This window comes from Meleagris gallopavo, chromosome 2 (assembly GCF_000146605.3).
Source record: "Meleagris gallopavo isolate NT-WF06-2002-E0010 breed Aviagen turkey brand Nicholas breeding stock chromosome 2, Turkey_5.1, whole genome shotgun sequence".
NCBI classification, from domain to species: Eukaryota; Metazoa; Chordata; class Aves; order Galliformes; family Phasianidae; genus Meleagris; species Meleagris gallopavo.
In genome coordinates, this window is record NC_015012.2 from 41605828 (window position 1) to 41631764 (window position 25937).

General features: G+C 39.2%; 1 protein-coding gene across 2 annotated transcripts in view; it reads left to right on the forward strand.

Annotated features, from left to right (window-relative positions):
- RPS6KA2 (ribosomal protein S6 kinase A2) overlaps positions 1-25937 on the forward strand; it is a 274636-nt gene that overhangs the window by 109854 nt on the left and 138845 nt on the right. Inside the window, exon 1 of one of the 2 annotated variants that reach the window (XM_010707087.3) lies at positions 5900-6417. The exons of the other annotated variant lie outside the window; for it this stretch is intronic. Within the exon in view, the coding sequence (XP_010705389.1) occupies positions 6319-6417 (99 nt within the window). The 5' untranslated portion in view covers positions 5900-6318. Of the gene's footprint in view, positions 1-5899; positions 6418-25937 lie in introns of those variants that run through there. 2 annotated transcript variants of the gene reach the window in all.

A 25937-nucleotide genomic window follows, 5' to 3' on the forward strand; every position in this document is an offset into this window, starting at 1 on the left:
TTTTTTTTTTTCCCTTCTGCTCTTTTTTCTATAATCTGGATTTAAGAACTGCTACTATTGTAAGCAGGCCTTCAAAATTAATCCAAAGTGATTACGTGATAAAAAGTCCAACAAGAAAAATGTCAAGGCTAAAGATTTTAGGACTATGGATTATTGAACAAATCTCATTCTTGTGGTATCTAACATGGGATATTCACACAATCTTGATCTTGACTTTTGGTGAGCATTACATGTCTCATGTTTTTGTCCTACTAGCTATAGCGCCTATATAGGAAAATTTGCATGTGTCGTTGATTTATTCTTCTTTGACATTACTCATTGTTAGTCTATTTTTGTAAGAAAAGCTAGCAAGTATGTGCCCTGCCCAAACTGACATTTTGGCTGTGAGTACATAATAGTGGTCCTTGTGTTTTCTCTGAAACAGCTCCTGTGAATTGGCAGAATACTCCACCTCCATTTTATAAAAGGAGATTTGGAGCGGAAATGTGGCTAAATGGAAGTGCAGTTGCACGCACTTCAGAATCTGAGTCTGACATGCTGAGAGATGCATCCTTTTGTACAAATCAACAACCTGACCAGAAAACAGGTCTTGCTATTTTCTGGTTAAAAAACCATGGATTATCTTTGTGAGAACTATGACTTACCAGTTGGAAATAATAAAACCATGTAATCCACACCCTCATTCTCATAGACAATCAAGAGGTGACTGATTTTGGGGTATGTTTTTTTTTGGTTTTGTTTTGTTTTTGTTTTGTTTTTTTTTGGACTATAGCTAAACATAGCCAGAGATAGCAAGGTTCTTTTTCAAGGTTATACAAAAACAGTCTGAGGTATGGATGGATATTAATTCAGGTCAGTCAGCTGAACTAACAGTGAAACTTTTTATCTACCTCATTTGTTTTTCTACCTCCGTATGTAGTTTCATCATCTAGTAGAAGGAAAAATTTCTATCTAACATTTATAATGTAAGTTCTTAAGCCCTATACATTCTTTTTTTCAGGATTTCTAGAGCAAACAGGTTTGTTTGTTTTTTTCTGCTTAGTGAATTGTCAGTTTGGTCTTTTGATGGCTATTAAATGTAAAAATGGGGGTTCCAGCAAATGTTCCATATACTTTTTCCTGTTAGGTGTACAATATCTTCCAGAATCTATCAGGGCAAATTTGTCTATCAGTAGATTTCTAATGAATGCATTCCTTTGTAGAATTGTTCATGGCTAGTCTGAATAAATAGTAAACATATGCTGTGCATCATGAAGTTCTGCCATCCAATTTTATGTTGTATAATATTCACTAAAAGTAGATATTCATAAATATTCATGTGGTACAATTGTTCATACTTCAGTTACCAAGTAGCATCTTCCTTTCTATAAACATCTAGTCCATTATAGGAGTCTGTTTCTGCTTTTTATCCAAAGGTAATAAAGCAAAATTGTATCTTTATCAATCTCCTTCAACTGCATTGGTGTAGAAGCTTGTGCAACATAAACGAGACACCAAATGGCAAGCAAGACTGATATCAGCCAACAGAGTAAAAGTCTGACATCAATAAAAAAGAAAAAAAGGAATTGAAGCTGACACCTTTTCTGGCCAAATTTCAGTGCAAATTACTAGATGACCTGATCTCCGTCCATGAAACAGACCTCAGGAAACTGGCATTTGTGTGGCCGTTGATGCTGTTGCACATTGTTATGAATCTGTAAGTAGCAAAGCGCGTAACACAGCATCAGTACAGCACTTGTTACATTTGCTAATTTGATGCTCAAGCAGCCACTATTACAAGACGCTTTTGTGAGGGTTAAAATGTCTATCATCTGGTGAAAACTCAATCAAATCTTGTTGTCTTGTTATGAAGCTCTTATTTACCTAGCAGTCTCAGTTCTCTGTGCACAAATAAGACCAAGCCATAAGTCTGTGTGGTGCAGAGAAGACTGTGGCGAGGAGTCTGATCCTATCAGCTTCCTGCCCATTCATGGGACATGGGTAGACAACATGCATGACTTTGCTGTCTTTCTTCTGAACAGTGATTTTAATTTGCAAGATAGCTAAAAGGATTCTCTACTGGAAAGTTCTCTTGCAGAGAGAACTCTCTTCCTCATCCAGACAACATTGCTGATCACTTGCTTTATCATTACTGGTAAGAGGCATGTCTGAGCTGGCGTATTGTTGCCTGTATTTCACATTGCTGGCTGGACAGTGCATCCTTGTTTTTGAGACAACACTCCTGTCAAGCAAGCAAGACACTGCACTGGACAAGATATTCAACTAGATTCAGAGCTGGAAAAACTGGAATACAGCTTGATGTGCTGATCTAATGAGATCCAAGCCCAGTCATTTCTTGCCTATCATGTTCTGTTTGTTTGTTGGGGGGTCACTTTTCTTGGATCTTTTCTGTTTTTCCTATGTACGATAGGATAGCCAGTATTACTACATACGCAAGGAACGTAGTATCAATTTGTATGTTTTTAGTTTTACAGTGATCTCTTAATTTGCTCAAGTAGCAGAGCCATTTTGGTTTTGCTCATAAATAGTTGATTCACGTAAATGTTGGAAAGTCCATTTTGGTCATAGGATCCAAAGTACTGTCTGTAAGTAGAATTTCTTTCAGTAATTTCACAGTATAGGCCACTGTTTTTGGTAGATGTCTTCTGTTTGTGCTTGCTATCAGGCAAACAATTAGCTCATATTTCTTTGTTTCTTTCAAACTTGATTCATGCAGTGTTGGCTGTTGGCATCCTATTGTTTTGGTTCTATGCAGGTTGCTTTGTTGTGAATTTCCCCGGCCTTTGTCCTTCAGTTAATTACCACTGCTATTACAGTCCTTTAGTTTTCATGGGATATTATTGGGATTACTGTTTAGCTTTTAAAATGTGGAACCTGTGCTGTGAAATATCCAATTTCTAGTGGCTTTTCTTGGAGAATTTGTCTTGAATACTGGGCTTGGGTTTCTTTTGTTTGCTTCTTTGTTTAAGCTTTTTTCCAATTGAAGACGACTTTATTTTTGAATTTTGGTCACTGGTAACTGCCAAAGTCTTGTATTTATTTATTTTGTGCTACAACAAATACAATAATATTTTAAGAAGTATAATTCAGAATACACAGAGCATTACTGCTTGATACCTTTGCATTATATGCCCCACCTTCTCTACCAGTTTTATTGTTTATTCTTGTCTTAAAGCGATATTTTCAGTGACTGTTTTTCAAGCAGTTCATCAACAGTTAAAATTGCTCAAAGGAGAACAGATAATAATTTATGGCCATGAATTTCTAAGTGCAATGAATTTTTCAAGTTGCTGGTTGATCTGCCAATTGTATGTTTATAAATATATTGATGAATGTTCTATTTTAATCGAATTAGTTTCTTGCACGTTTTCTGCTAGAGTCATTGGGGAAAATGGATATTATCCCATTAGCTGACAGTTTGAGATTTATTTATTTATTTATTTTTAAACCACTTCACGTTTTTTGTTTTGAAGCAAAGCTGAATTCCACATCCTGGTAGCATACTATGTGAATGCAACAGGAGAAGAATTTGCTTTTCAAATCTGTAGTTGTGTTTAGTTTACATGCTCAGGTATTTTCTTTGATTTCTGTATTTGTACTCTTTCTTCAGTTAGTTTTTGCAACTCAGTTTCTTGTATTGTTTATAGTTGGAAGATGCACTCAGCAGTCGCTGTACTGCTCTCTTGTTCCATACGTAAAGACCAGCGTCCTGGTATTGATGATTATTTGTCCTTCTGTAGTTAATCCCTAAGCACCTGGTTGGAAGGGGCGTGAGAAAGCAGGCAGATAATGCCTACTTCCAAGCCTGCACTTGTGTCTGGCAGGGATGTGAGAAGAGATTTGCTCCCAACCTGGGCGTGCTGTATGTGTTGCAATGTAACCTTTAGCATCAAGCAACAGCTTCTACTCATTAACTGTATACTAGTAGATAATCTTCACCATTTTTTTGGGTGGTAAAGAACAAAATTCTGAATGTAATAAATGGCTGCATAATCTCAGATGTTTTGATACATCTAATGGTGACAGTGTGTACTTGTATGTTAAAGCATTCTGTGCATCACGGAAAGTGAAGGGCTGTGATAAGCCTGCTAGCATAGGTAGTAGCAACCTCTCAACTACTACTGTTTTTTTTGCTATATAGGGCAGTTCTGTATGTTAGGAGATGAGAAATAATCTTCTCTGTATGATGCTGGTGTGCTGGTGGGCCTCTGTTGTGTATCTGATGGGCAGGAAGCTACACTGATCTTGTCCGATTGCTATTTAAAGATGGAATGTCTTATCAGAATGAGAATGTGTGGCTCTGAAAAGCCTTTGTCAGTATGAAAGCACGGCTGAGTGAGGATGCTCCTTCTGCAGGCAGAGGGCAGGGCACAGACAGAGAGTTCCTGGTGAGGGCCCATGAGAGTCAGGTGAGTGCCTCAGGCCCTTGCTCCACTCAGTGCAGCTGCTGCAATTCAATCACCGGGTGAGGGGTGCAACATAAACTGCATCAGCTAATAATTTTGGTGCTGATACAGGTCTACCAACAAAAGTGCTTTTTATCTGCTTATTGCTTTTGGAAAGGGTTTTTAGTGTACCTATAAGTAGCTTAGTTTCTACTGGACTGGCTGCCTTTACTCTGTTTAGCCAGAAGCCAGCACAGCTGTCATGGTAAAGGGCTTCTTGATTTGGCTTAGCACACACTGGGGCTGCACCCAACAGCAGCACTAGAAGATACGCTCCTGTTGCCAAAATGGAAAAGTAGAGAAGCAGTCAGAAGGAGGCATCAAATAGAGAAAGAGGCAAAGGAGATTGCTACTCTGCTACCTGTGCTGTACTGCAGTTAACTTAAGTGGGGGGAGGCAGCAGTGATCAGGGCACGGAAGAGTCAGAGGCTACAGAAAATTGCAGGCTGAAGGTAGCCATTCAAACCTGACCTCTTTTTTGAGGAAACCATAAATGCCAAACTATTCATTTACTTGTTTCTACTTTCTTGCTTTTTCAGGTACATAGATGACAGTGAGCTTTAAACAAAAGAGAGGGACAGAGCCTGTGAACAACGCAGGTAGTGACAGGCACAGCCAGCCAGCGTGGTTCACAGTAGAGCCCAAGCATGTAATTAATGCAAAATCCAACCCTACTTAGAGCAGATCGACTGGAGTAGTATTGTCATTTAACCTCTGAGAGCTTTCTCAGGCCGTAGTGGTGTCAGCTCTCTCTGGGCTTATTTATCTCAGTCATTAATAAGTCATCAGAGCCATTCAATTTCCATATGGGGATATGAGAGAAAGGCATGTCTGGGTGCTCCTTGCTAGTCAGAAAAGAAAGGCTGCCAAGGACGAGGAGCCCGAGCTGTGCACAGCAGGCAGAGATAGCTCTTTGGTCTCTGGATCACACTCAGATTCATTAGTTTCTGAATAAAAGCTGAAAAATGCGTTTATGGGAAGGGAGATGCGGGTAGCTGTAAGTCTGCATGCTTCCAGTATATAGTGAGCAGCTCAGAGCTGCAGCCTGTAAATAGATGCACATATTTAACCTCTGAGAAGGGCTGTAGCTGTCTGCTGGAGTACAATAAGAATAGTAATACTTACCATTTAGAGTGTGCTTTCTATTTTCAGAGCTGTGCCAGCATTAGGTATTTTAATGTAGCCTGGTGGGTAATCTAAGCTGGTGGGTCATGATAAGCTTTCTGATTTCAAAGTGGGGGAAGCACATCTGAGCAAGTCCCCTGAGTGAGAGGAGGCTGAGACCCTCCCTGTTCCGACTGCGGGTTCATGGCGTCTTCAGCCTCTCCCGGGAGAGGCTCTGGTGCGGGAGCTCTTCTCTCACATCTGACCACTGGAGCCCTCAGTAATTATAGCGGCATTGAAATTCCGGGCTAAAAACAGAAGTGTAGCATGTGCCTGTTCCCCATGTGATTCAGAAACCAGGAAATCGAAAGAGTCTGGCTGAGAGGAGTGCAAAGCCATAGACGCATCTAATATTTATCTCAAACCTGCTACGCCGGGGACTCGGAGCTGTCATCTACTGGAGCTGATTATGCATGCAGCAGCAGCGGAGCCTGATTGGGCGTAGTAGGACCTAAGGCGAGGGGGAGAGGGAGTGGGGAGAGAGTTGGGCTTGCAGCACCGAAATGTAAACAGTGGGAAGGCAGACGGAGCACAACGCCGGTGGGCGCCGAGCCGCGCGCCTCTCGCCCATTGCCCCCGGGCTGGATGAGCAGGGGCAGGCACGGCGGGCATCGCCTGCCTGTGGATATCCATCGGGGCTATCGGGATGCGCTAGCTTTCTCCGGCGCTGCAGCTCCGCCGTGCTCCGCACCGGGGCTCGGACGGGGCAATGGACATGAACATGAAGAAGTTCACGGTGCGGCGGTTCTTCTCCGTGTATCTCCGCAAGAAGTCTCGGTCGAAGAGCTCGAGCCTAAGTAGATTTGAGGTAAAATCCGTGTTAACTTTGTTATATGCAGCGAATACCGTTATGTGCTGCTGACAGAGATGAGAGAGAACGCCTGCGTTTGCTGCTGACATGGTAAATAGTTAGAGGTGGTCTTTCCCTAAAGCTGCTGATGCTCACACCTGACGTTCTTTGTTTCCGTGTAATTCAGGGCTTTTCCTCGGGAGCCTTCAATATGTTGCATAATATATTTAGTGCGTTGCTAAGGATCCTTTTATCAGCCTGGCACAGGGGGAGGGAGCTGATTCAGGACATCATGAAGTTGTGGGAAATACTTACGGATTCACTTAAATTAGCACAGATGGCACCATGACTTGCAATAGCCTCATATTTTAATCTTCCTCCCCTGCAAACATATCATTACTTTTCAGTGCTAGATTTCCAAATAATTAATCAATTTGCTAGTGTCTTGCACGTCTATTGTATGCAAGATAGAGGTTTTCTTGCTTATTTTTCCATGGATTCTGGTGCTTACACAGATTCTTGCGTTCATCTTCTCTTTATGCATCCCGGTTTTGTTTGTTTGTTTGTTTTTGTTTTGTTTTGTTTTTGTTTTTAAATTTATTTATTTTGCTGTAAGAAGTTGTGTTCTTCAGAAGCGGGGGAGCAATGTCAAATTAAACCTAAAATGGTTTGGCAGCATCAGGAGATAAAAAGCAGTTCAGGTTGGAGTTATTGGCAGATAGGAATGTGTGAATGGGGGAGAAGCAGGATTTCTGCCTCCCTTCCTTGAACCATTGTTCTTCAGCCCTATATTTGGAGCTGCGAACAGTCGGCAGGAAGTGAGATCAATCGAATAAATGTCAGTTTTATTTATGTTGTTCACTTTATCATTGCAGATGATCTGCAACCTCTGCATTAAAATAAAGGTGGATGCGGCCTGATTCTCCTCTGGCACACATTTGTTTTACACTGGTGTACTTCAGCTGACCTCCAAGGAGTTACTCTGATTTGCACCGGTGTTCCCAGGAGGAGGATTAGTCTCATGCTGCGCGAATACATTTTAAAATGTTACTCCCTTAGTGTCCTATTTAAAGCAGTAGGTAATTGTCTAGACATAAAGTTCTTCATATGTCATTGCTTAAGCAGGACAGGAAAAAAAGCTGAGTTTGAGACTGATCTTTTATTCTTAACTCTTTAAAATCAGTTTCCTTGAAAAACAATTGGGTAAGATGTACCTAACTTTGATTTTGTTTGTTGGGAAGTCACGCTATGTATTTAAAACAAACAAATAAATGAAAGTTGCCGTCAGTTGATCAAGCTTCCTCCTTTCACCGGCCCTAATTATTTGAGGAAAAAGGGTTATGAACCCCCAAATTGCAAAGTCTATGCTGACAGAGATATTCCCTGTAACGCATTATAAATTTACCAGGCTGGTGCTCTGGCAGAGCCAGCAGAAAGAAGAGTTTCGGAGTTGCATGAAGGAGTTCTCTTGTGACAACTGAGGCTGCCAGTGCCAGAGTGTGATGCTGGAAGGGGAAGAGGGGTCTTTGAGACAGTGGAGTCCTACCAGACCTCATAGCTTGTCATTCGACAATGCCATAGTTTGAGAGAAACAGCTTTCACCATACTGAATATTTAACTTGCTGAATAATTGATATTCAATAATTCAGTATCTATTGTATTGTTTTTCCTTAGGTGGGTTGTCCTACACCAAATTTATTTTCTAATCTTTAATAATTTTAAAGTAAGTTGCTTTGAGAAACATCCTGATGTGTACCCTGCTGCACATGTAAGTTCAGAACATTGCATTCGCTTCTCCCCTCTCTCCCTTGACTTGGCAGTAATAACAAACTTTATGCAAAGTAATTCAGCGTAATAAAGCAACAGGGAATAGAGATTGTTTCAACCAGGAAGAAAAAGCAATTCATGAAATCTCTTCTTCTATTTTAAGTGTGAAAATCATCAGAGACATTCCTACTTAGAGGGGAGAAAACTAAACATGAACATCAAGCCTCCTCTGGGGTTCCTATCCCTGAGTACTTTTGTGTTTAAATTTGCAGCTGTGGGCTAATCAGTGTTCTATGGCCAAATAGAAAGTGCAAAGAAGTCTACTAGTAGAGAGATCTTCAGAAGTCAGAATATTCTTCATTCCTAATTGGTAGATATTTTACAGAGGCAATAAAAAGACATGGGTGATTACTTCATGAAGTGAGTAAAAAAAAAAAAAGGGAAGAATTTTGGAGAGAACGCACGTGGCATTGCTTTTCTTAGCTTATATACCAGGTGGAAGTTATGTGTTGGTAGACAACATTTAAAATTTGTAACAGGAATGCTGTTTCTAAGTTGTGGAGGATTTTCTCTCGGTGTTCTTTTTGAAGGTTGATGGAAAGGGCTGAAGGCTTTAGGATAAATATTCCTGGATTCAATCAGTTGAAATTTTAAAAATACCACTGTAAGAATAGCTTCAAAATAATGTAATATCAGTTGTTAAAATAATAGGATTGGTTAATTTTTCTACTGTAGTATTTTGCTTTAAATTGAGTTGTAATGAGCTTCATAACTTAGAGAACATGGATATAAAAGTAGAAAATGACTTGGCAAATCACAGCTTGTAGTTTGACCTTTCCTTAGTCATTTCATATGCCAGTATAATTGCTGTATCTGAGACAACAAGATCATTGCCCTGCATAGATGGCTAAGTTTCACACAGTCCTGCTAAAGAAGGCAGAGCACACCCTGATGAAGAAGATATTGCAAGGATTTTTGTTTCATCTTGCCTAAAATGTATGCCATTTTGATTGTTCTGGGAAGACTTGGCCAAAATTTGAACTTCTTTGGCTGCACTTTCATGTTTCAGTTTGTTATTTTTCAATATGGCCTGCATTGCCCTTCATTTATAAGGCATCTAGTGATGTAATTTTATTAAATGCACAGAGCCAAGTTCTACCCTTCTGCGTGCACGCAGAATTCTTATTGAAGTCAGCTGAAAATCCAGTGAAGTCAATGGGAACTGCATGTGTGCATCCGAGAGAAGGGCTTTGTTTATGGTTCTTGCTGAGTGTTGATGAACGTGAATGTGAAACCACCAGGAGAAAGTACACACAGCATGGCTATACTAAAGACTTTGAGCCCCAGTAGTATGCATTTACAGCAGTGAGCAATATTCCTTCATTTATAAATTGAAAATGCACTATGCCATTTCAATAAGCTGGAGAAAAATCTAAGCATGCAAATAATTCGATTATATTTATTCCAGTACGCAGAAGCCTTTCTTGCTTTTTTGTTTTGTTTTGTTTTTATTTTAGTTTTTTTAAGGAAATGCCCAATTAAGCGTTGCCATTAACGCTTTTTGGAGATTTTTTTTTACTTTTGCTCTTCTTGTGTATTTTTAAATTTTTATTCTTACTCCTTAATGGTTTTAATTCTTGTTTTGTCTTACTGCTAATGGTGAATCTAAATTCTACTTGGAGTATGTGCAGGATTTAGAGTCCACCAGAGCTTCAAATTAATTTGAAACCTAGTGTCTGTCATCATAGCCACTTGTGAGAGGTGAGACCCCTAGTTGGTGACTGGAATGTGGTCCTTCTTGGGTTCCACAGCTGTTGCGTAAGGAGTTGACACAAGACTATGAAGTTAGGTAAGGAGTAGTACAGCAGGACTGGCACTGGATTTATAATACTGTTATGAGAGATGTTCTTCTTGAATTCTGATTTCCCGCTGGCTGAAGTTCCAGCAGCTTTAGGAAAATATTCAGTAAAAGCTGAACTAGACATCTCTGCACGCTGGGCTGGAACAATGCTTCCCTTGCAAGCACTTGTGAACTCTTCTACACTTGTCCGGCAATACCATTCTTTATCAGTAGTGCCTCTTTTATTCTGCCTTCTCTTTTTTGCTTTTATAGATAATCATCTTTCAGTCAAGTACTAGAAAGAGGCAAGCTAAAGAACAAAGATGAGAATTAGCAGCCCAAGATGAACTCTACAAGTTGCAAGTCCTGAAGTGGCTTTAGGACTATTTTTTTTTTCTTGGTAATTACAATCTCTGCGATGTGCGTCTTTGCTACAGAAGTTATCAGGGCCATTGTAGTCTGACTTCCCCAGCTGCAGACAAGACTTTTACGAGGAAATGCTGCAATTCTTGTAATCTTGCATTGCCTGGCTAGGGGGAATGAGAGCACGTAGTCCGTCAAATAGGGTCACTTTGAGGAACCAGGAAATCTTACTTTTGAGTTCATTTTTATGACTTGCTGTGTCCTTACACACAGCTAGACCTCTGTTCCCCATGCTCTCCATTTTTAAGATGGAAATGATGATGACTGTTCAAATTCTTTAGCATAAGTCTACCTACTTAAATTGGGTTTGGTAGTAAGAGAGTGCACATCAGTGAACACGTAATGAAGAAATGACTCCTCCATTTCCCAAATACTTCTGACTTTGTTTCAAATAAACAGTATGTTGTACATCAGACCTGCCATGTTCTCCTCCCACCAAGTCTCAAATTAACAAAGCTGAGCTGCAGAAAAGAAAATTAAACAGGTACACCACAGGAAGAACATAGCAAAAATAGAGCTAGGAGAGATCTAAAAAGCCTCATTCTGAACCTTCTCTCCTCCTCAGAAAACATCAGCTGTAGCTAAACCAAACATGTTTGATTGTTTCTTAAAGACTTCCCACAGTAAATGCCACGTAGCATCCCTAAGAAGCATGTTTCACAACGTTATCCTTAGTTTCTGAGAGCTTTTCTAATGTTTAATATAGGTATTATGGCAATTTAAGCCTGTGTCATCTTTTCCTACTCACTGCAACTGAGAGACAGATTGTGTTTTTTGCTTTGCAGCAGAATTTTTATGCATTTAAATGCTTTTTAGGTCCCCTTTATCAGTCTTTGCAGTAGGATGGGAAAAAAAAAATGTTTTTCCTCCTTCCTGAAAGTTAACTTGACCCTCACTATGAGAAAGATATCGAGGTCCTGGAGCCTGTCCAGAAAAGGGCAATGAAACTAGCTAGGGATCTGGAGCACAAATCTTATAAGGAGGAGCTGAGGGAACTGAGATTGTTCAGTCTGGAGCAGAGGAGGCTCAGGGGAAATTTAAGTATTCTCTAAAACTGCCTGAAAGGAGGTTGTGATGAAGGGGGTCTCTTCTTCCATGTGACTAACAAGAGGATCAGAGGGAATGGCCTCAAGTTGTGCCAGGGGAGATTCAGATTGGACGTTAGGAAAAATTTCATCTCAGTAAGAGTGATCAGGCATTAAATGAGCTGCCCGTGGAGGTGGTGGAGTTGCTGTCCCTGAAGGCATTCGAGAAACATTTAGAAGTTGTACTGAGGAATGTGGTTTAGTGGGAAATATAGGTGGTAGGTGGATGGTTGGGCTTGGATGATCTTGGAGGTTTTTTCCAACCTTGGTGATTCTATGATTCTACGACTTTCAAGCATATGACCCTGTGCCAGTCTAAGCAGCATTGTTTGCATATGAAGGAAAGGAAGACCTTCTTCTAATGGCCTCTTTATTTCAAGGGACCCTATCTTGTCAAAGACCAATTCAAATTGTTACTTTATGCTCCATTTCCACATGTAAGAGTCTGCATGATGTCTTGATCTGATGGTATTTGGCATGCAGTCCAGAAATGATGAATCCTGTCCATGGACTCTATCACATTGATTCTGATATGTCACATGATTGAATACAGGCTATAATCACACACCCAAGGTCCAAGTCTGTTTGGATATAGAGCAGCGGTCTGATTGCTTTGTGTAACACAGGATGTCTTCATTTGATTGTGAAACGGATCCTGTATGATCAGCTGATAGACCGTGTGCTTGCATGCCTTATGTGGCTGGTGATAACAGAGCAGTATGGTGAGCTCGTGTTGGATTCTGACCATGAACACATGACACAATGAATGAAAAGGGGAGGCCAGTGCCTCTCCACTATGTCTTTGTGGCAGATAATGCCTGGAATATGTGGGTGTGGATGTTCAGGAGGACAAGATATCTGAACCTGCTGAACAGGTTGGAAGCAGTAGCTGAGCCCCTGCCTAGCAGTAATTTGGAGTAAATTGATTTTATGCAAGTGGAAAATATGTAATTTTGTTTTAGATTTTACCTCTCAACATTATGTCCTGTCTGACCCTGTAGCACAAAAAGTCTGCTTCGGAGAACTGAATTCTCCTGTGCTTATTTTTATTATCAATTACATTTGAATTGTCTTTTTTCCTGCTAGTCTCAGGAGAAGATTAGTTTTTTGTGTGCTTTTTGCATTTGTGTTCTGGAAAAGTTTGGCGAGTAAAATAGAAATCTGAACAAAAAAACCCCTTATGTTTATTTACCAGTTATTCAAGTAGAACTATTTCTAATCTAAATATTTGCTAGCCATTTCTTTTTATTCACTTAGCAAGAGTTATAGGGCCTCATTTTGTGATGGTTCTGTAAAAGTATTTGATGTTAAGAATGACCCACTGTACTGTAGGGAAAGCAGCAAGTAGTACTGCAATCAGAAGTGTGTGTGATGCCATCAGCTCTTACCAGTTATGTTTTTGCTTCTTGAAGAACAAAGTCACAGGGAGTGGAAAAGAACTGAAACATCGAATCTATCTTCTAACTTCTTAACTGACGATGTGTAAGGAAGCAAACAGTGCATGTATTCTGGGTCTTTGCAGACAGCTATCATTCACAGAAAGGGAAATACTTCCCAGGCTATTGGTTTAGGATGTGAGCTCCCTCACCAGGGGCATGCAAGGCATGCCTTTGGAAGACTGAAGGGAACCATGTGAGGGGAATTAGCTGTGAAATCTCTCTCACTGCATCTCATGGTGTATCAATACTTGTAATCAATAAAATTATAGGATGTCTTGGGCTGGAATGGACATTAAAGACCATCCAGTTACAACCTGCTGCTGTAGTCAAAGCTGCCACCCACCAGATCAGGCTGCCCAGGGCCCCATCACCCCATCCAGCCTGGTTTTGAATGTTGCTAGAGATGGGGCATCCACAACATTTATGGGCGACCTGTGCCAGTGCCTCACCACCCTCTGAGTAAAAAAATTCCTGCTAGCATCTAATCTAATGTCGGAATAAAGTTGTGTGAACTCTTTACCACTGTTTTGAGAACTATTATTTCAGAGTTTGAACTGTTTCAGTACATGGAGTGTTACAGTTTATCTAGTTTAAGTAAGCATCTGCTGTCTGTGGATTGATGTAATGTGTGATCAGAGTTAGGCATGAAAGGACCCCTACTCCTGGCAGACAATGCAGTGGGGCTTGGTAGAATGTGTTCCCCTGGAACTGTTGCCTGCTGGGACAGCAGCCTAGTGGCTGCCAATAAGGCAACTGGAGATTGTTTAACTGCCCTTACCCTTTCTTCCTCCTTCTTTGCTGTGGTACTGGTGCCATGCCTGTAGAATTGGGCAGTCTAGGCTTGTGAACAGCCTGTATTTAATTTGCCTAAACGTTCTGAAAATACTGCCAACATCAGCATTTTGGCAGAACTGCTTTCACTGTAGGATGTAGGAGGGCCTTGAGCCCTCCTCTAGCTGAACACCAGGAGTCTACACAGGCTTCTGTGTGCAGTGTACAGTGAACAAACAAGGTGGTCATAGTGAGAACAGTGTATTACAGAATGTGCTCTAAGACTGAGCCTTTTTGGGAATGGCAAAAAAGATTTGTTCTTGGCATCTATCAGTCCTGCCCATCCCAGAAGATGGTACTTTGGTCCAACACTTCGACAGAGAAATAACCACTCTGGCTTGTTCACTAAGAGGCCCAACACATTATATAATTTATACGCGAACTGGCAAGAACTGATAGAAGACATGAAAGAAAGCATCTGTAAGATGCATATGATTACGTAAGTAATTTTGCTTAAAAAAAAATAAGCGAAAAGCCTAGGTGACTATTTGCTTTTCTCAGTCAGGGAGTTTTTTTTTCCTTTAGTGGAAATTACTGTTGTTTTACTAGTGAGTAACAAAGAAAATCCTGAAGCTATTCAAGTCCTCTCCACTTCCACACTGAGAACAACTCACAGACAAATTTTGTCACTCTGGCAGATATGTTTGTCTCCAACTTCTGCATCAGCATGTCTCCATGCCTGCCTTTCCTGCACAAGACAATGCCAGTCTGTAGCTAGAAAATGTCTGGGACTGCAAATGAATGTTGTAATTGTGTACATCTTAAAGTCATCTGTCTAAATATGTTAAAACCTGTTTACTTGCTAGCCTACACAGTATCTACTTAAATTCTATATGATTATGCATTGAAAACAGTGATTTGAAAGCAAGGCTTTATATTAGATTATTTCTATGAGGCAGTTCAAGACCATTTCATATAACTGAACTTGAATTTTTGACTACTAAATGCATGCAGATGTTAAATAGTACATTTTTCAGAAGTTTTTTTTAATAACATTCCATTATGTTGAAAAGACAGGCTTTTCCCTGGCAAGTAAAATCACTGGTCTTTTGAAATGAACTCAACATTTTACTAAATCAGTACTATCAAGATACCTAAACCAAGACATTTTCTAAATATGTACAATTATCATATAGTGTCGATACAAAATAAATTGAAAGCGTTGGCATTTTCCAGCCAACATTTTGCAGAGCCTTAATTTGAACAACTTTGTGCATCTCTGAAGGTGATGCAACTGTCCTTATTTTCCAGATTCTCATACCACAGGGAGTTACCTTTTTCTTTGAATATGGTAACCAGTGGAATAGTCACAAGAGGAGAAAAAAGTATGTTAGTTAATCTTAGCTCTTCTTTCTTCATTCTGACATTTTTCCTTGAAGTCCTGCTTCTAAAGGTGGAACTCCATGTTTAGACTTAGTCAAGAAGTAGGTGGAATTTGTGCCAATCCACACAGAAAAAGTGCTGTGTTATGTAGAGTTAGGAAAGTCATAGAAGAAGCATGTATCAGATAACGCCTTTCAGTCTCTGCCTTGTTGCAAAGTTGTCTGGTTTATGATGCCTGTCAGTCTGAGGTAATATAATCCACTGTCCTGAAAGTTTAAATAAAAAAAATATATATATATTGTCATATCATACTGTATTGAACAGCAATGCTAGTAAGGATGATGGGCAGCAGAACTTGTGCCTGCACAGGATATGGAGATAGCATTTACTTGCTTTCCCTCAGTTTCACCAGTGCAATTATAGCAGCACCCAGGCGTTTTCTTTTTCTTTCTTGCTGTTGTCAGTGCCACCAATGCTTTAGGATCTTTCCTTGCACGGTAGAGCAATTCAGTCTGTATTCACTTATCTATGATAACAGTTTTCTGGAAAAAAATAAAATAAAATAAATCTTATGGTATTTATTACCTGATAGTGTGAAATGAGTTTCTAACAGCACTCTCAACGACAGGTGTGTGTAATCTTGCAGGCAAATTTATTTCCTAGTTTGGAAAATCCACACGGAACCTTAGGTTCTAAGGACCTTAGTCCTCATTAGCAGCAATGAGGACTGTTGCTTCCATCCAAAACATGCACTTCATGTAGTCAGCTGGAAAGTAGTCATTTTATTCTGATTGACTTTTTGAAAATATTCTTTCAAAATATCAGGATAAAGTTCACAGGCTAATTTACTTTAGACGATTGGTATCATTCTATTAAAAAGTGTAAATATATTTAGAAAAATCATGGGAATGATGCCAGCTACCTGTTCTTTTCCTGCTTGGCTTAAGCGTTTTTTCATTCTGTAACAGGCTTATAAAAGAAACCATAACAATCATTTGATTTATACTTGTATTTAAAGAAATGCTATAACAGGCAGACATCTGTAAAGCTATAGCAGGAGTTGTTCTTGTCTTTTTATGGAGGGTTTTCCCTAGGGTTGTAAGGAAAGTCTTAAGTTTTGGACTCAGTATCTCCATCTCTCTCATAATACATGTTCAAATCAGTAGATTAAAAATGTAATCATTTCTAATACAATCTTGGACATTTCAAAAACAGCTTTTTGAAGAACTTTGTTTACAAAAAATGAGTCGGTCTTTTGATTCCTCTCTTTACCGTTTGTTTTCTTATTTATCTGTTTAGTTTTTTCCCCTGCTTCTTCTTTAGTGTATATCCATTCCTCCCCATTGTTTTCCACACGCACAAATATTGGTGATTATAATCCACCTCTAGGGAACTGTGAGCATGCCAAACAAAATTTAATGTGCTATACAGGCCACATCCAAAAGAAAGCTTGCCCTTTTCCCCTTTTTAAATTCCTTTTGCTAGCGTGACATTTGTGGGATTGAGACAGAAAGAAGAATAGCGTGTTACTCCTTGGAGTACTACTATAGTTTGCAAGCACTTCTTTATTGTTTTGGTGACCAGAATGTTATCACTACCTGGGTATTTGTATCATCTCTTCAGGGAAGGCATATCAACAACTCCAGTTTCCATCTTCCAGTTACTGAGGAGGAGAAATTAAGGTATTTTGCCTTCCTTTTATATGATTCTTTCCTCTTTGCTTCCCTATTAGTAAAAAAAAATAAATGTTGAGGCCTTGGACATGCTATGCACTGATGTGTAGACTCCCATGACTGGACTACAGAAATGCGGAGTCCCACACACAGAATACATACCCTAAATTGTGGGCTCCTGGTATTGCTGAAACTTTCATTTTGCCTTCTCAGATGTTTCCTCTGTAAAGTAGCCATTCCGTTTTTTTCCCTTCTTTCAGTCATTCATCTGCTTTAGCTTTTTTAATTTACGCTTTAGGATCAGACAATGGGAATCGGATATTTTTTATTTTTCTTGCACTGACTCTGTTTTGGTACTTTCCACCCTCAATTTACTGAGGTAACTTGAGGGTCATCAGTGAAAACAAAGCTTTGTGCTGGAAATTGCTGAATCAGAGGACATATTCAGCTGAGTCTGGACAATGGCCAGACAGATCCAAAGCAAACCCCAAATACAGTGCTTATTACATATCTCAACTATCGCTCTCATATGTGTAGTCTTTAACTTATTTCTTTTCAAATGGCTCTACTTTCTGACTCTCCATAGCCAAAGCTACTAGGGAGCCCACTTACAGCACAGGCTCTGAGTGTATTGGTGAGGGTTTCATACCAATGACTTAACTCAGCTTCCAGCTGAGCATGAAAGTTTGTCTGGGATTTCAGCTCTATACAATACCATTTTTTACAGCACCATACTTAGTTTTTAAAGTAATTTCACTATGGCATCTACAGTAGCTATCTGCATTACCATTTTGCTTTTAATGCTGACCTTTTCCTCTGGTATGCGCCCTCTAGATTTTCTTTTGAACTTTGAATGAAAACCCTTGAAGTGAAAATCAGCTTTGGTCAATTGTCATTTCAGATGTGTGAATTCATGCAGAGCCTGATGGCTTTGCATGGTTTCTGCACAGTCATCATCATCCATCTCAACTGGAAGTCATAAGCTTGTTCATCTTGGGAATTTCATTACAGGTTTTGAAGAAGCCTGCATTAGTTTATATAATCATGATTTAAAAACAACAACAACAACAACAAACAAACCACAAATTTCTATTTATAGTATAGTATTCTGGTGACTAAGGGCTACTACTCCTTTTAAATTTGCTATGCTTTAAAGCCTAAGACTCTCACAGTGCACCCTACGCAATTCAAAGCAAAATGAAAAGAAAATTCAAATTGCTGGTTTTGTTTGTTTTTGGAATCAGATCTGAAGAGGAAGAAAACTTGTATTACTATCATTGCGGCACTAAACATGTTACCAGAGTGGTGGTGGTGCTTATACAACAGTATTCATTCCTCCTTGACAACACCTGAGGTCTATCAGAATGCATGGGCATTCTACCATCATTGTAACTACTTTCCAGCTCCATTGCACCTGCCACCTTGTGACATCAAACTGCTTGTGAAAACTACACAAAATAAATATTCTCTTCTGGCTTTGACTTTATGTGGGTCTTTTAAGTGGAAACTGGCAAGCTAATTCTTATTGAATTGTATGTTGGAGATATTAACACATCTGCATCTGAAATCATATGTTCTGTACATATTGCTTTTATCTTGAGATTGTTAAATCTGGAAGTCTACTCATGTAAAGATTTCATCTATCTTTTTTCATTAAGAACAGTGCAAGGAAGTGGATTTAGAGCTTCTGAAGTTTCTGGTACACGAAAAGAGACCCATTCTACTGCATGCAAACTGAAATGTCAGATATTTGTATTGTTTCTCATTTACTTTTCTGAGACAGTAGTCTGTCTGTATGCTTTCTGTAGATTATCTGAAGGGAATTGCCTGTATGTGAGCACAGGAAATTACTGCAAATCTGAATTGTCGATTTAGATCCATTTTTAGCCAAGTGTTCTAAATTATACTTCTTTTTTTGTTGTTTTTTTTCCACCCTATTGTCCATTTGCCTTTGAACCATTCTACATTTAACAGATGTAGGTAGAACAGTGTTACTAAGGACACAATGTTCATATAAGATTCATGAAAATAGGCAATAGATCCTGCTAGTTCCATGAAATGAATGGCCACTAAAGAAGCCAAGCAGAAGGGAAGATGGCAGGAGAGAGGAAGAGATTGTTATAAGAAACTGGGTTTCCTTATTATGCTGTTTACAAATAGTTTCTGTGCTTCAAGGCCAGGAGGCAAGCTAGGATTATCTGTGAGGAGCATGTTTGGATTTGCTGCAGAAACAAGTGGATTAGTCTATTTACCTGTATAAATATTTAGGCTTAGAAATACTTATATCATAAAATTATTTATCTTGATACTGCGGCCTTTTAGTAATGCTCTCCTATAATACAAAATAAGCAGGCTCTTTCTTTTTAGCATTTCCACTTCTAATCTAATTGTTGAGGCAGAAGAAGTGACTAGCAGCAGTATTTTGTCAAGGTTATTGAGATGTTTTGAGGTAAGCAGTATGCAATATGGTGTGAGGTTGGTTTTCTGGAATCCGGGAGTCATTTTTTTGTTGAAGCATTAAGGTCGCTTGTTTTGAGCCACTTACAGTATGGTACAATGGGGGGAAAAATAGGTATCTTAATATAGTATATGGAGAAAAGGATTTACAGAACTTAATATAAAATGACTGATTTATCAATAGAATTATTATAACAATTGTATAAATGTAAATAGAAGCATAAGCTGCTAAAGTAAGAATATATTGGGGGAAAAACATAATGCATTATCTCACTAGATTTTAGAATACTTATTACAGAATTATAATTGAACACAAGCGTTTGCTTGAAACATCCTGTCTTGCTTGCTGATGATGACATGAATAATTCATTTATCTGGATAAAAGCAGAATTTAGATGTCTAGTAAGAGAGGCTTTGGAGTGTGCAGCAGAGAGTCCTCAGGCTCTCTGGAGCAAACAAGCCTGGGAAGTATATTAGAATATTGTTTTTTTACTTGTTCTGACTTTGCAGTAGTTATTACAATGTCTTATTTCAAACTTCTGTTGGACAGGGCTATACTTACACATGACCAGGTTGTTTAGATAGTTTGATGTCTCATATTTTCATGCTGAATAATCATGTGGGTCAACAGAGAATTTTGACTTTTTCTGATAGTTGTGCAAGAGCAAGGCAAGATTTCTGCACGGTTAGGCTGTAGAATTTCTAAATTTTTTTCAGTCAAGCCCTGATTGTATAATTGTGTCCCACAATCTGGAATTAAAACTGACCTGTTTTGTACAGTCTCCTTACCCTTTGCCTCTGAATTGAAGATGAGACATTTATGTGTACAGGAGAGACAGAGAGTAACACGGGCTTTACACTAACCAACAGGCACATCCTGTTGTCGGACACTATTCTGTAATTTGCAGTGAGGAGTACGTATGCAAATAATGCCTAGAGCTACTTTTACTCCTTTTTAGGACAATTTTTGAGCAAGATTCATATTATATAATATATAAGGAATACCTTGTAATTACAGCCATATTTTGTGTTTGTACATAAGAATTTATATGAATTATGCATGTAACAATGTGAATTCATATATTAATGCAGTTTTTCTGTGGAAAATGCTACTAAGAGGATTAGAGTTTGATCTCATAATACCATATACAACCTCTTATTGACTCAGAGCAGAGGTTTATTTAGTTCTGCTTGACACCAAACAGATTATCAGCTCAGGTTTCTGCTGCTGACATTCCTTTCAGACTGAAAATTACTGCAAAGTTCACTTCTATTTTTAATTCATGGAAATATCTCCTCAAAAGTAGTGCTGTATAATTTATTCTTAAAATTGTTTCTCTCTTTCAGGATCAACACTCCTCCTAAAGCAATTTTCAGGGCATGACTGAACAATTTCTGACCTTGTTCTTTCCCTTTTGTTCTCATGATCCAGTTATATTTCTAGATCATCTCCTGTCCTCACAGGTGTAGGCTTTTCCCTTTTGGTCTTTAAGAGGTTCTTCCGGCCACTGAAAATTGCTGCTGATGAAATCATCTTTTTGCTGGTTGCTTTGGATATATCTTCTGTTCTACACCTTGTAGGAATAAAGACCAGCTGAAGCCCATCCTGTATGCTAAACGACTTCCCTCTGTGTGTTTAAATATCATATAAACAGCCATTCCTGTCACTAACTGAAGAAACAAACTCAGAAAAGCGGTCACTGCAGTGCAATTTCCCAGAAATTTCTGTGATTCTTCTATTGCCATCATTTCCAATCTGCAGCAATTCCTGTTCTCCGTTCTTCTGGTGTCTTGCCAAAAGCTGTAGCACCTCTTGGTCAGATTTTATTCGTTAGTCATTGAGAACAGAACCTAATTCCTACTTTAGTCCTAAATACTTTTATCACCATTACACAGCCATTTTCTAACCTGCATCATTCACTATCTACTAGTGACACAACACCTAGCAAAATGTAATGTGAAATCCCCAGTGGAATACGCTTGTAGAACTTTTAGATCTGTGAAGTTTTACAGTTCCTTGAGCTTCTGCTTTTGTAGCAAGTTATAACAGGGAAGCCAGTGATTTTACCCAATGTTTGCCCTTAGCTGCTCATGCTGCCAATGTATTTATTGGCATAAAGACTAGGAACGTTATTGGTGGTGTATGATAATCAAGATTGTTTACATGACTATGATGGAAAAACTGTGGAGCAGAAATACAGACATTTCTTTTTATTCAAATCATGTATTTGTATGTTTGCTAGTGAAGTACTTGATTTCTCAGTGGTAAATAACACTTACAGGAGAGTATCTCTGCTATCAATCTTCCTTAGTGTTAGTATCTGTTGTATTTCACAACCAAGCCCTCTCTACATCCTGTGTTCATCAGCTAATAATTACTGGAATAAACTTGAAGACGGGGAATGCTCTGTGTGTTTGCTATGCAAATGTCACTCAGGTCAGATAGAGTCTCCCCACTGCATGCGCACTAGGATGCAGATCTTTGTTATCTCACCTTGATGGACCCAGGTGTTCTCGTTGGTCCTGATTCCTAATGTGTGGCAGCCAGCTTTCTCATTGGTCACTCTTGTAAACTTCTTGAGAACCAGCTTTATGCTTACTACCCCTCTGCTGAAGTGCTGTGTTTCAAGTATCTGACCAACCAACACTGAATTCCCCAGCAGTCCTTAAGTTCCCCTTTCCAAGTTTTTGTTGTGTGTACACCCTGGATTCACATTTGAGATTTCTGGTGTTTTGAGCAAAAGGACAGATGTTGTCAGGTTTCCAAACCCAAATTTTTTTCAATGTTACCATTGGAAAAAAAATGCATGGTGTCAGAAAATAAAAAGTGTGCATATGTTTCCTTGCTGTGCTTAGGTGTTCTTTGGCTTTGATCAGGTTACTTTAATGGGTTTTGTGGATTTATATTCAGATCTCTGTTTCTGATTAATCATAGGGAAAAGTTTTATACCCTACCCGATCCTGTATGCCTTCTCATCCCGATTACTCTTCTGAAAGGATATGTGTTCTAACCACATTGTTTCTCTTCCTGACTAGTCACATTCAACAATATCGCTCTCTGGAGGGATGTGTAAACAGGAAAACAACTAAATATAGATCAGAGAAAGAAAAGGAATAGAATGCAGCAGTATGCACAGAGAGAAGTGCTTAGACAGATGGTGTAGGGCCTAGAGGAAATCTGGAGAGAAAGAAGGAGACTTGAGAATGAACAACAGAGATGAAAAAAATCAGATTTACCCATGGTGCTACTAGTTCACAAGAGAAAGGAAGTGGATGGAACATCTCTCTGTTCCCTGGAGCAGCCTATAATAAGCTGAGTTATCATGAACAGAGAACAGAGGCTAAAACAGAGTTGAAACATTGTTTACTTGTAAGTATCTGCCCTCTTGGTCACAAGCTGGTCAGCAGAATGCCCTGGGGTGCTGCAGCTTGCTCCTGCTGATGATTTGCGTTTGTGGTAGGGAAGTGAGTCTCCCTGTAGGACAGAACAGGAACATCTGATGGAATGGAAAACTATGGGAAGTTTAGCATGATACTGCTTCAAACATCATCCTGCTTTGGTCTCCTAATATTTTCAGTTTGGTTCCCTTCTGTTGTATTAACAGGACTGACCCCAAGCAGTCCAAGGCACTACCAACAACAGGAGGAAGTGAAGGAGAGCCCTTCACCTATATTTCTCATTTGCAAACCCCCTGGCACTAGCCATCTCATTTCTTGCCCAAGTAGGACAGCATACACTGAGCATGGCCATTCACTTGCCCACACACACCTGGACCATCTGCAGTTAGGTTACCACTCTGCACAGCTCTTGAATGGCGTGAATGATGATATTGATGACTGGAGCCTTGGATCATTTACGGAAGGACTCTCAGGGATCTGGACAAATTAGGGTTGGATTCAAAACCTCCTGGTTGTTCCTTCTGCACTAAGGTGGCGTCTATTCCAAGTATAGGTTGTCTTTCTCTTTCCCAGCATCTTTCCAACAGATCTGCCTGTAGCAGGGGGTTGGAACTAGATGAGCTTAAAAGTCTCTTCCAACCCAAAACATTCTATGATTCTATGGTATGTACAGGCCAAATTTCTGGTTGTTGATGACCTCTTCTTGAAATTATTATGACGTATATATTTTTTTTTATATTGTAGAGTAATTTTACATTAGTTTCTCTTCTGTTTAATTTCAGTTACTCATATTTCTTCTTTAGGAACGCATTTGGGAAAAAAATATACTGATAGTAAATATCCGTCACATCCCATTTAATGTTTAGAAATACTGTTCATTCTGTCTTTTATTCTTTAAATGAGACATATGTTCATCTGAGAAAAGTTTTACTCTTGCTAGAACAAACATGAGAAAAATAAGAGAAAACTAGAGAAGCTGGAAAAGGCGTGGTTTTCTGGAAATGAAGAAAGCACATGGACAATGATATTATGAAAAATCATTTATAATACCTATTTGAAAATGGGGAATGATTCAGCTATAACTTTTTTTTAATTACAAACTTACTTAAAATATTGTTTTCATTTTTCTTTTTTAATAAATAGAACATTGTTATAAGTCTGTTATTCATTTGGTTATAGAATGTTACTTGGATGAAACTGCATCTTATGTACACAAGTCTATGAAAGATTGAAGCAAGGGTCTTTGTGCTTCACTATTATACCAGTCTACCTTAAGTTTCAGATTTTCAGAAAGTGATCATAATATACACACTTAAGAGATTTACTGGATCTAGCCATTATATAATTAAAGTAACTTATCTTGCAGTGAGTAATTCAAGCCAGTCTCCAGTCTTGTATGTAAGTCAATGAAGCTGTGTACATGCTTGGTTTTAAAAGGTCTTTTAATCTTCCAGTTGGAGGATTAAAACATTTGTACAATTACTGATAAAATAGCATGAATATACTGCTGATCCTTTATAGCTAAGAGCTGCTACATCTTCCCATTTGTCTAATGTTTTTTTTTTTTTTTTTTCAATCAATGAAGGTATCTGAGAATTTGGACGCATTAGTGTTTGTTGTGATGATGAATATTTTTAACAGCACTGATCATTATATATGTTTGACCCGTGTTAGGCAAGGATTAACAAGAATGTAAATGGTCAAGAGTTTGTAGAGTAGTTTGTGATTTTAAGCCAAATTAAGCTTACTGTTATACGCTGCAAACTGCATTTTTGGAGCTCAACGTGTCAGCTTGTATTCTGTAATATCTTATGTGACTTTAAATATTATATATTTATGTGAGACTGTAATTCAAATGAACAATCAGTTTTAGCCTTTAGTTTCTATACCTAATGCAAATGTACAATGCTGCAGATTTTCCACTGCCCTCCTCTGCTTTTACCAGTTCTGGTTTCTGATGCTATCAGCAGTCTTGCTGCAGTCCCTGGATATGCACAGGTGTATGCACAAATTCACACGTGTGCATGCATATCCATCTCCCCTATCTTACCTATGCTCCTAATAACTCATGTCACAGATTCTAATATCTGTCCCCAGCTGGGAATCAGCAGGCACCCCAGGCTGACTGCCTTGATCTGTGGCATGACCCTTGGGCACTCTCAAGAAGAGGCTGAGATGTGAGGAAGGAACGAGGAATTACAAACTCTTTTCTTCTTAAGATGTTTTGCCACACGAGAGGTATAAGAGAAGCAGCTAGCTTTCAGTTGAGTTGAGAAGCCTATTCATAGACTGGGGCTGCTTTATGTTGGTACCAGTAGTTAAGTAAGAACAGGATATTGCTGTGCTGCTGCATTGACTGGAGAAATGGAAAATGCCCTGAGGACTCTATATGTAGTGCATGTGGTTGATAGGCTGGGATTAGGAGTGTGAGGGGCTGCAGCAGAGGAAGTTCAGCACAACTCGAAACTGTCAGAGATGTGGTGCTGCTTGTGTTGCTGTGGTTATGTTGGAAGAGAGGAAGGCTTCCTGAGGAATAAATCCAAAATGAGAGGAGAAGAGAAGGTGGCAGGAGGAAAGGAGGCCCAGTGAAGTACAAGGCAGAGAAACAAGAGAGCAGAGAGGGACAGAGCGAACAAACAATTGTAAAAGGATGAGCAACTTGCAGAAGCGTACATGGTTCTGTATGTGTGGGGAGAAACAAAACAAAACACCACAACCTTGTTCTGACTGTTCTGGTAGCTGTTGCTGCCAGCTGGTTTTATACTCTGCACATCTTGGTCCCCACCTCTGTTCTCCCCAAGGTGCAGTGTGGTGAATCAAAACTGCTAATTACTGCTGTAGATGAAGGGTTTGTGCTGAGGAAAGCTAATACCTTTTGGTGTTTAGTTTTGCTTGGAAATCCTGTAACAGATAGCTACTTCACAGATCATCCTTTTTTCTTGCATAGCTATGCTGGGCAAGTCCAGCAATGAACATGTAGCTTGAACTAGTGGTGTTCCGAAGGAATGCATTAAACATCTTTCTGAGAGAAGGAAGCAAAACCAACAGAACGGGGGCTTGCCCAAGTTACATCTGTGTACCAAGCATCTTTTCTTTTTTAGTGGTCACAAATGACAAACCTAGGACAGCAAGACCTTACTGTTTTAGACCAAGCCTAAAACACCGGTGACGCAAGCCAGCAAACTTCATGTCTCATTTTCAGTACTGTCTTTTCCAAGTTAATTTTGCTGTTTGTAGCTCTCAGCAGAGCATCACTGGCAGACTGCCATTTAAGATTTTAAGATCTTTATTAAAAGAAAAA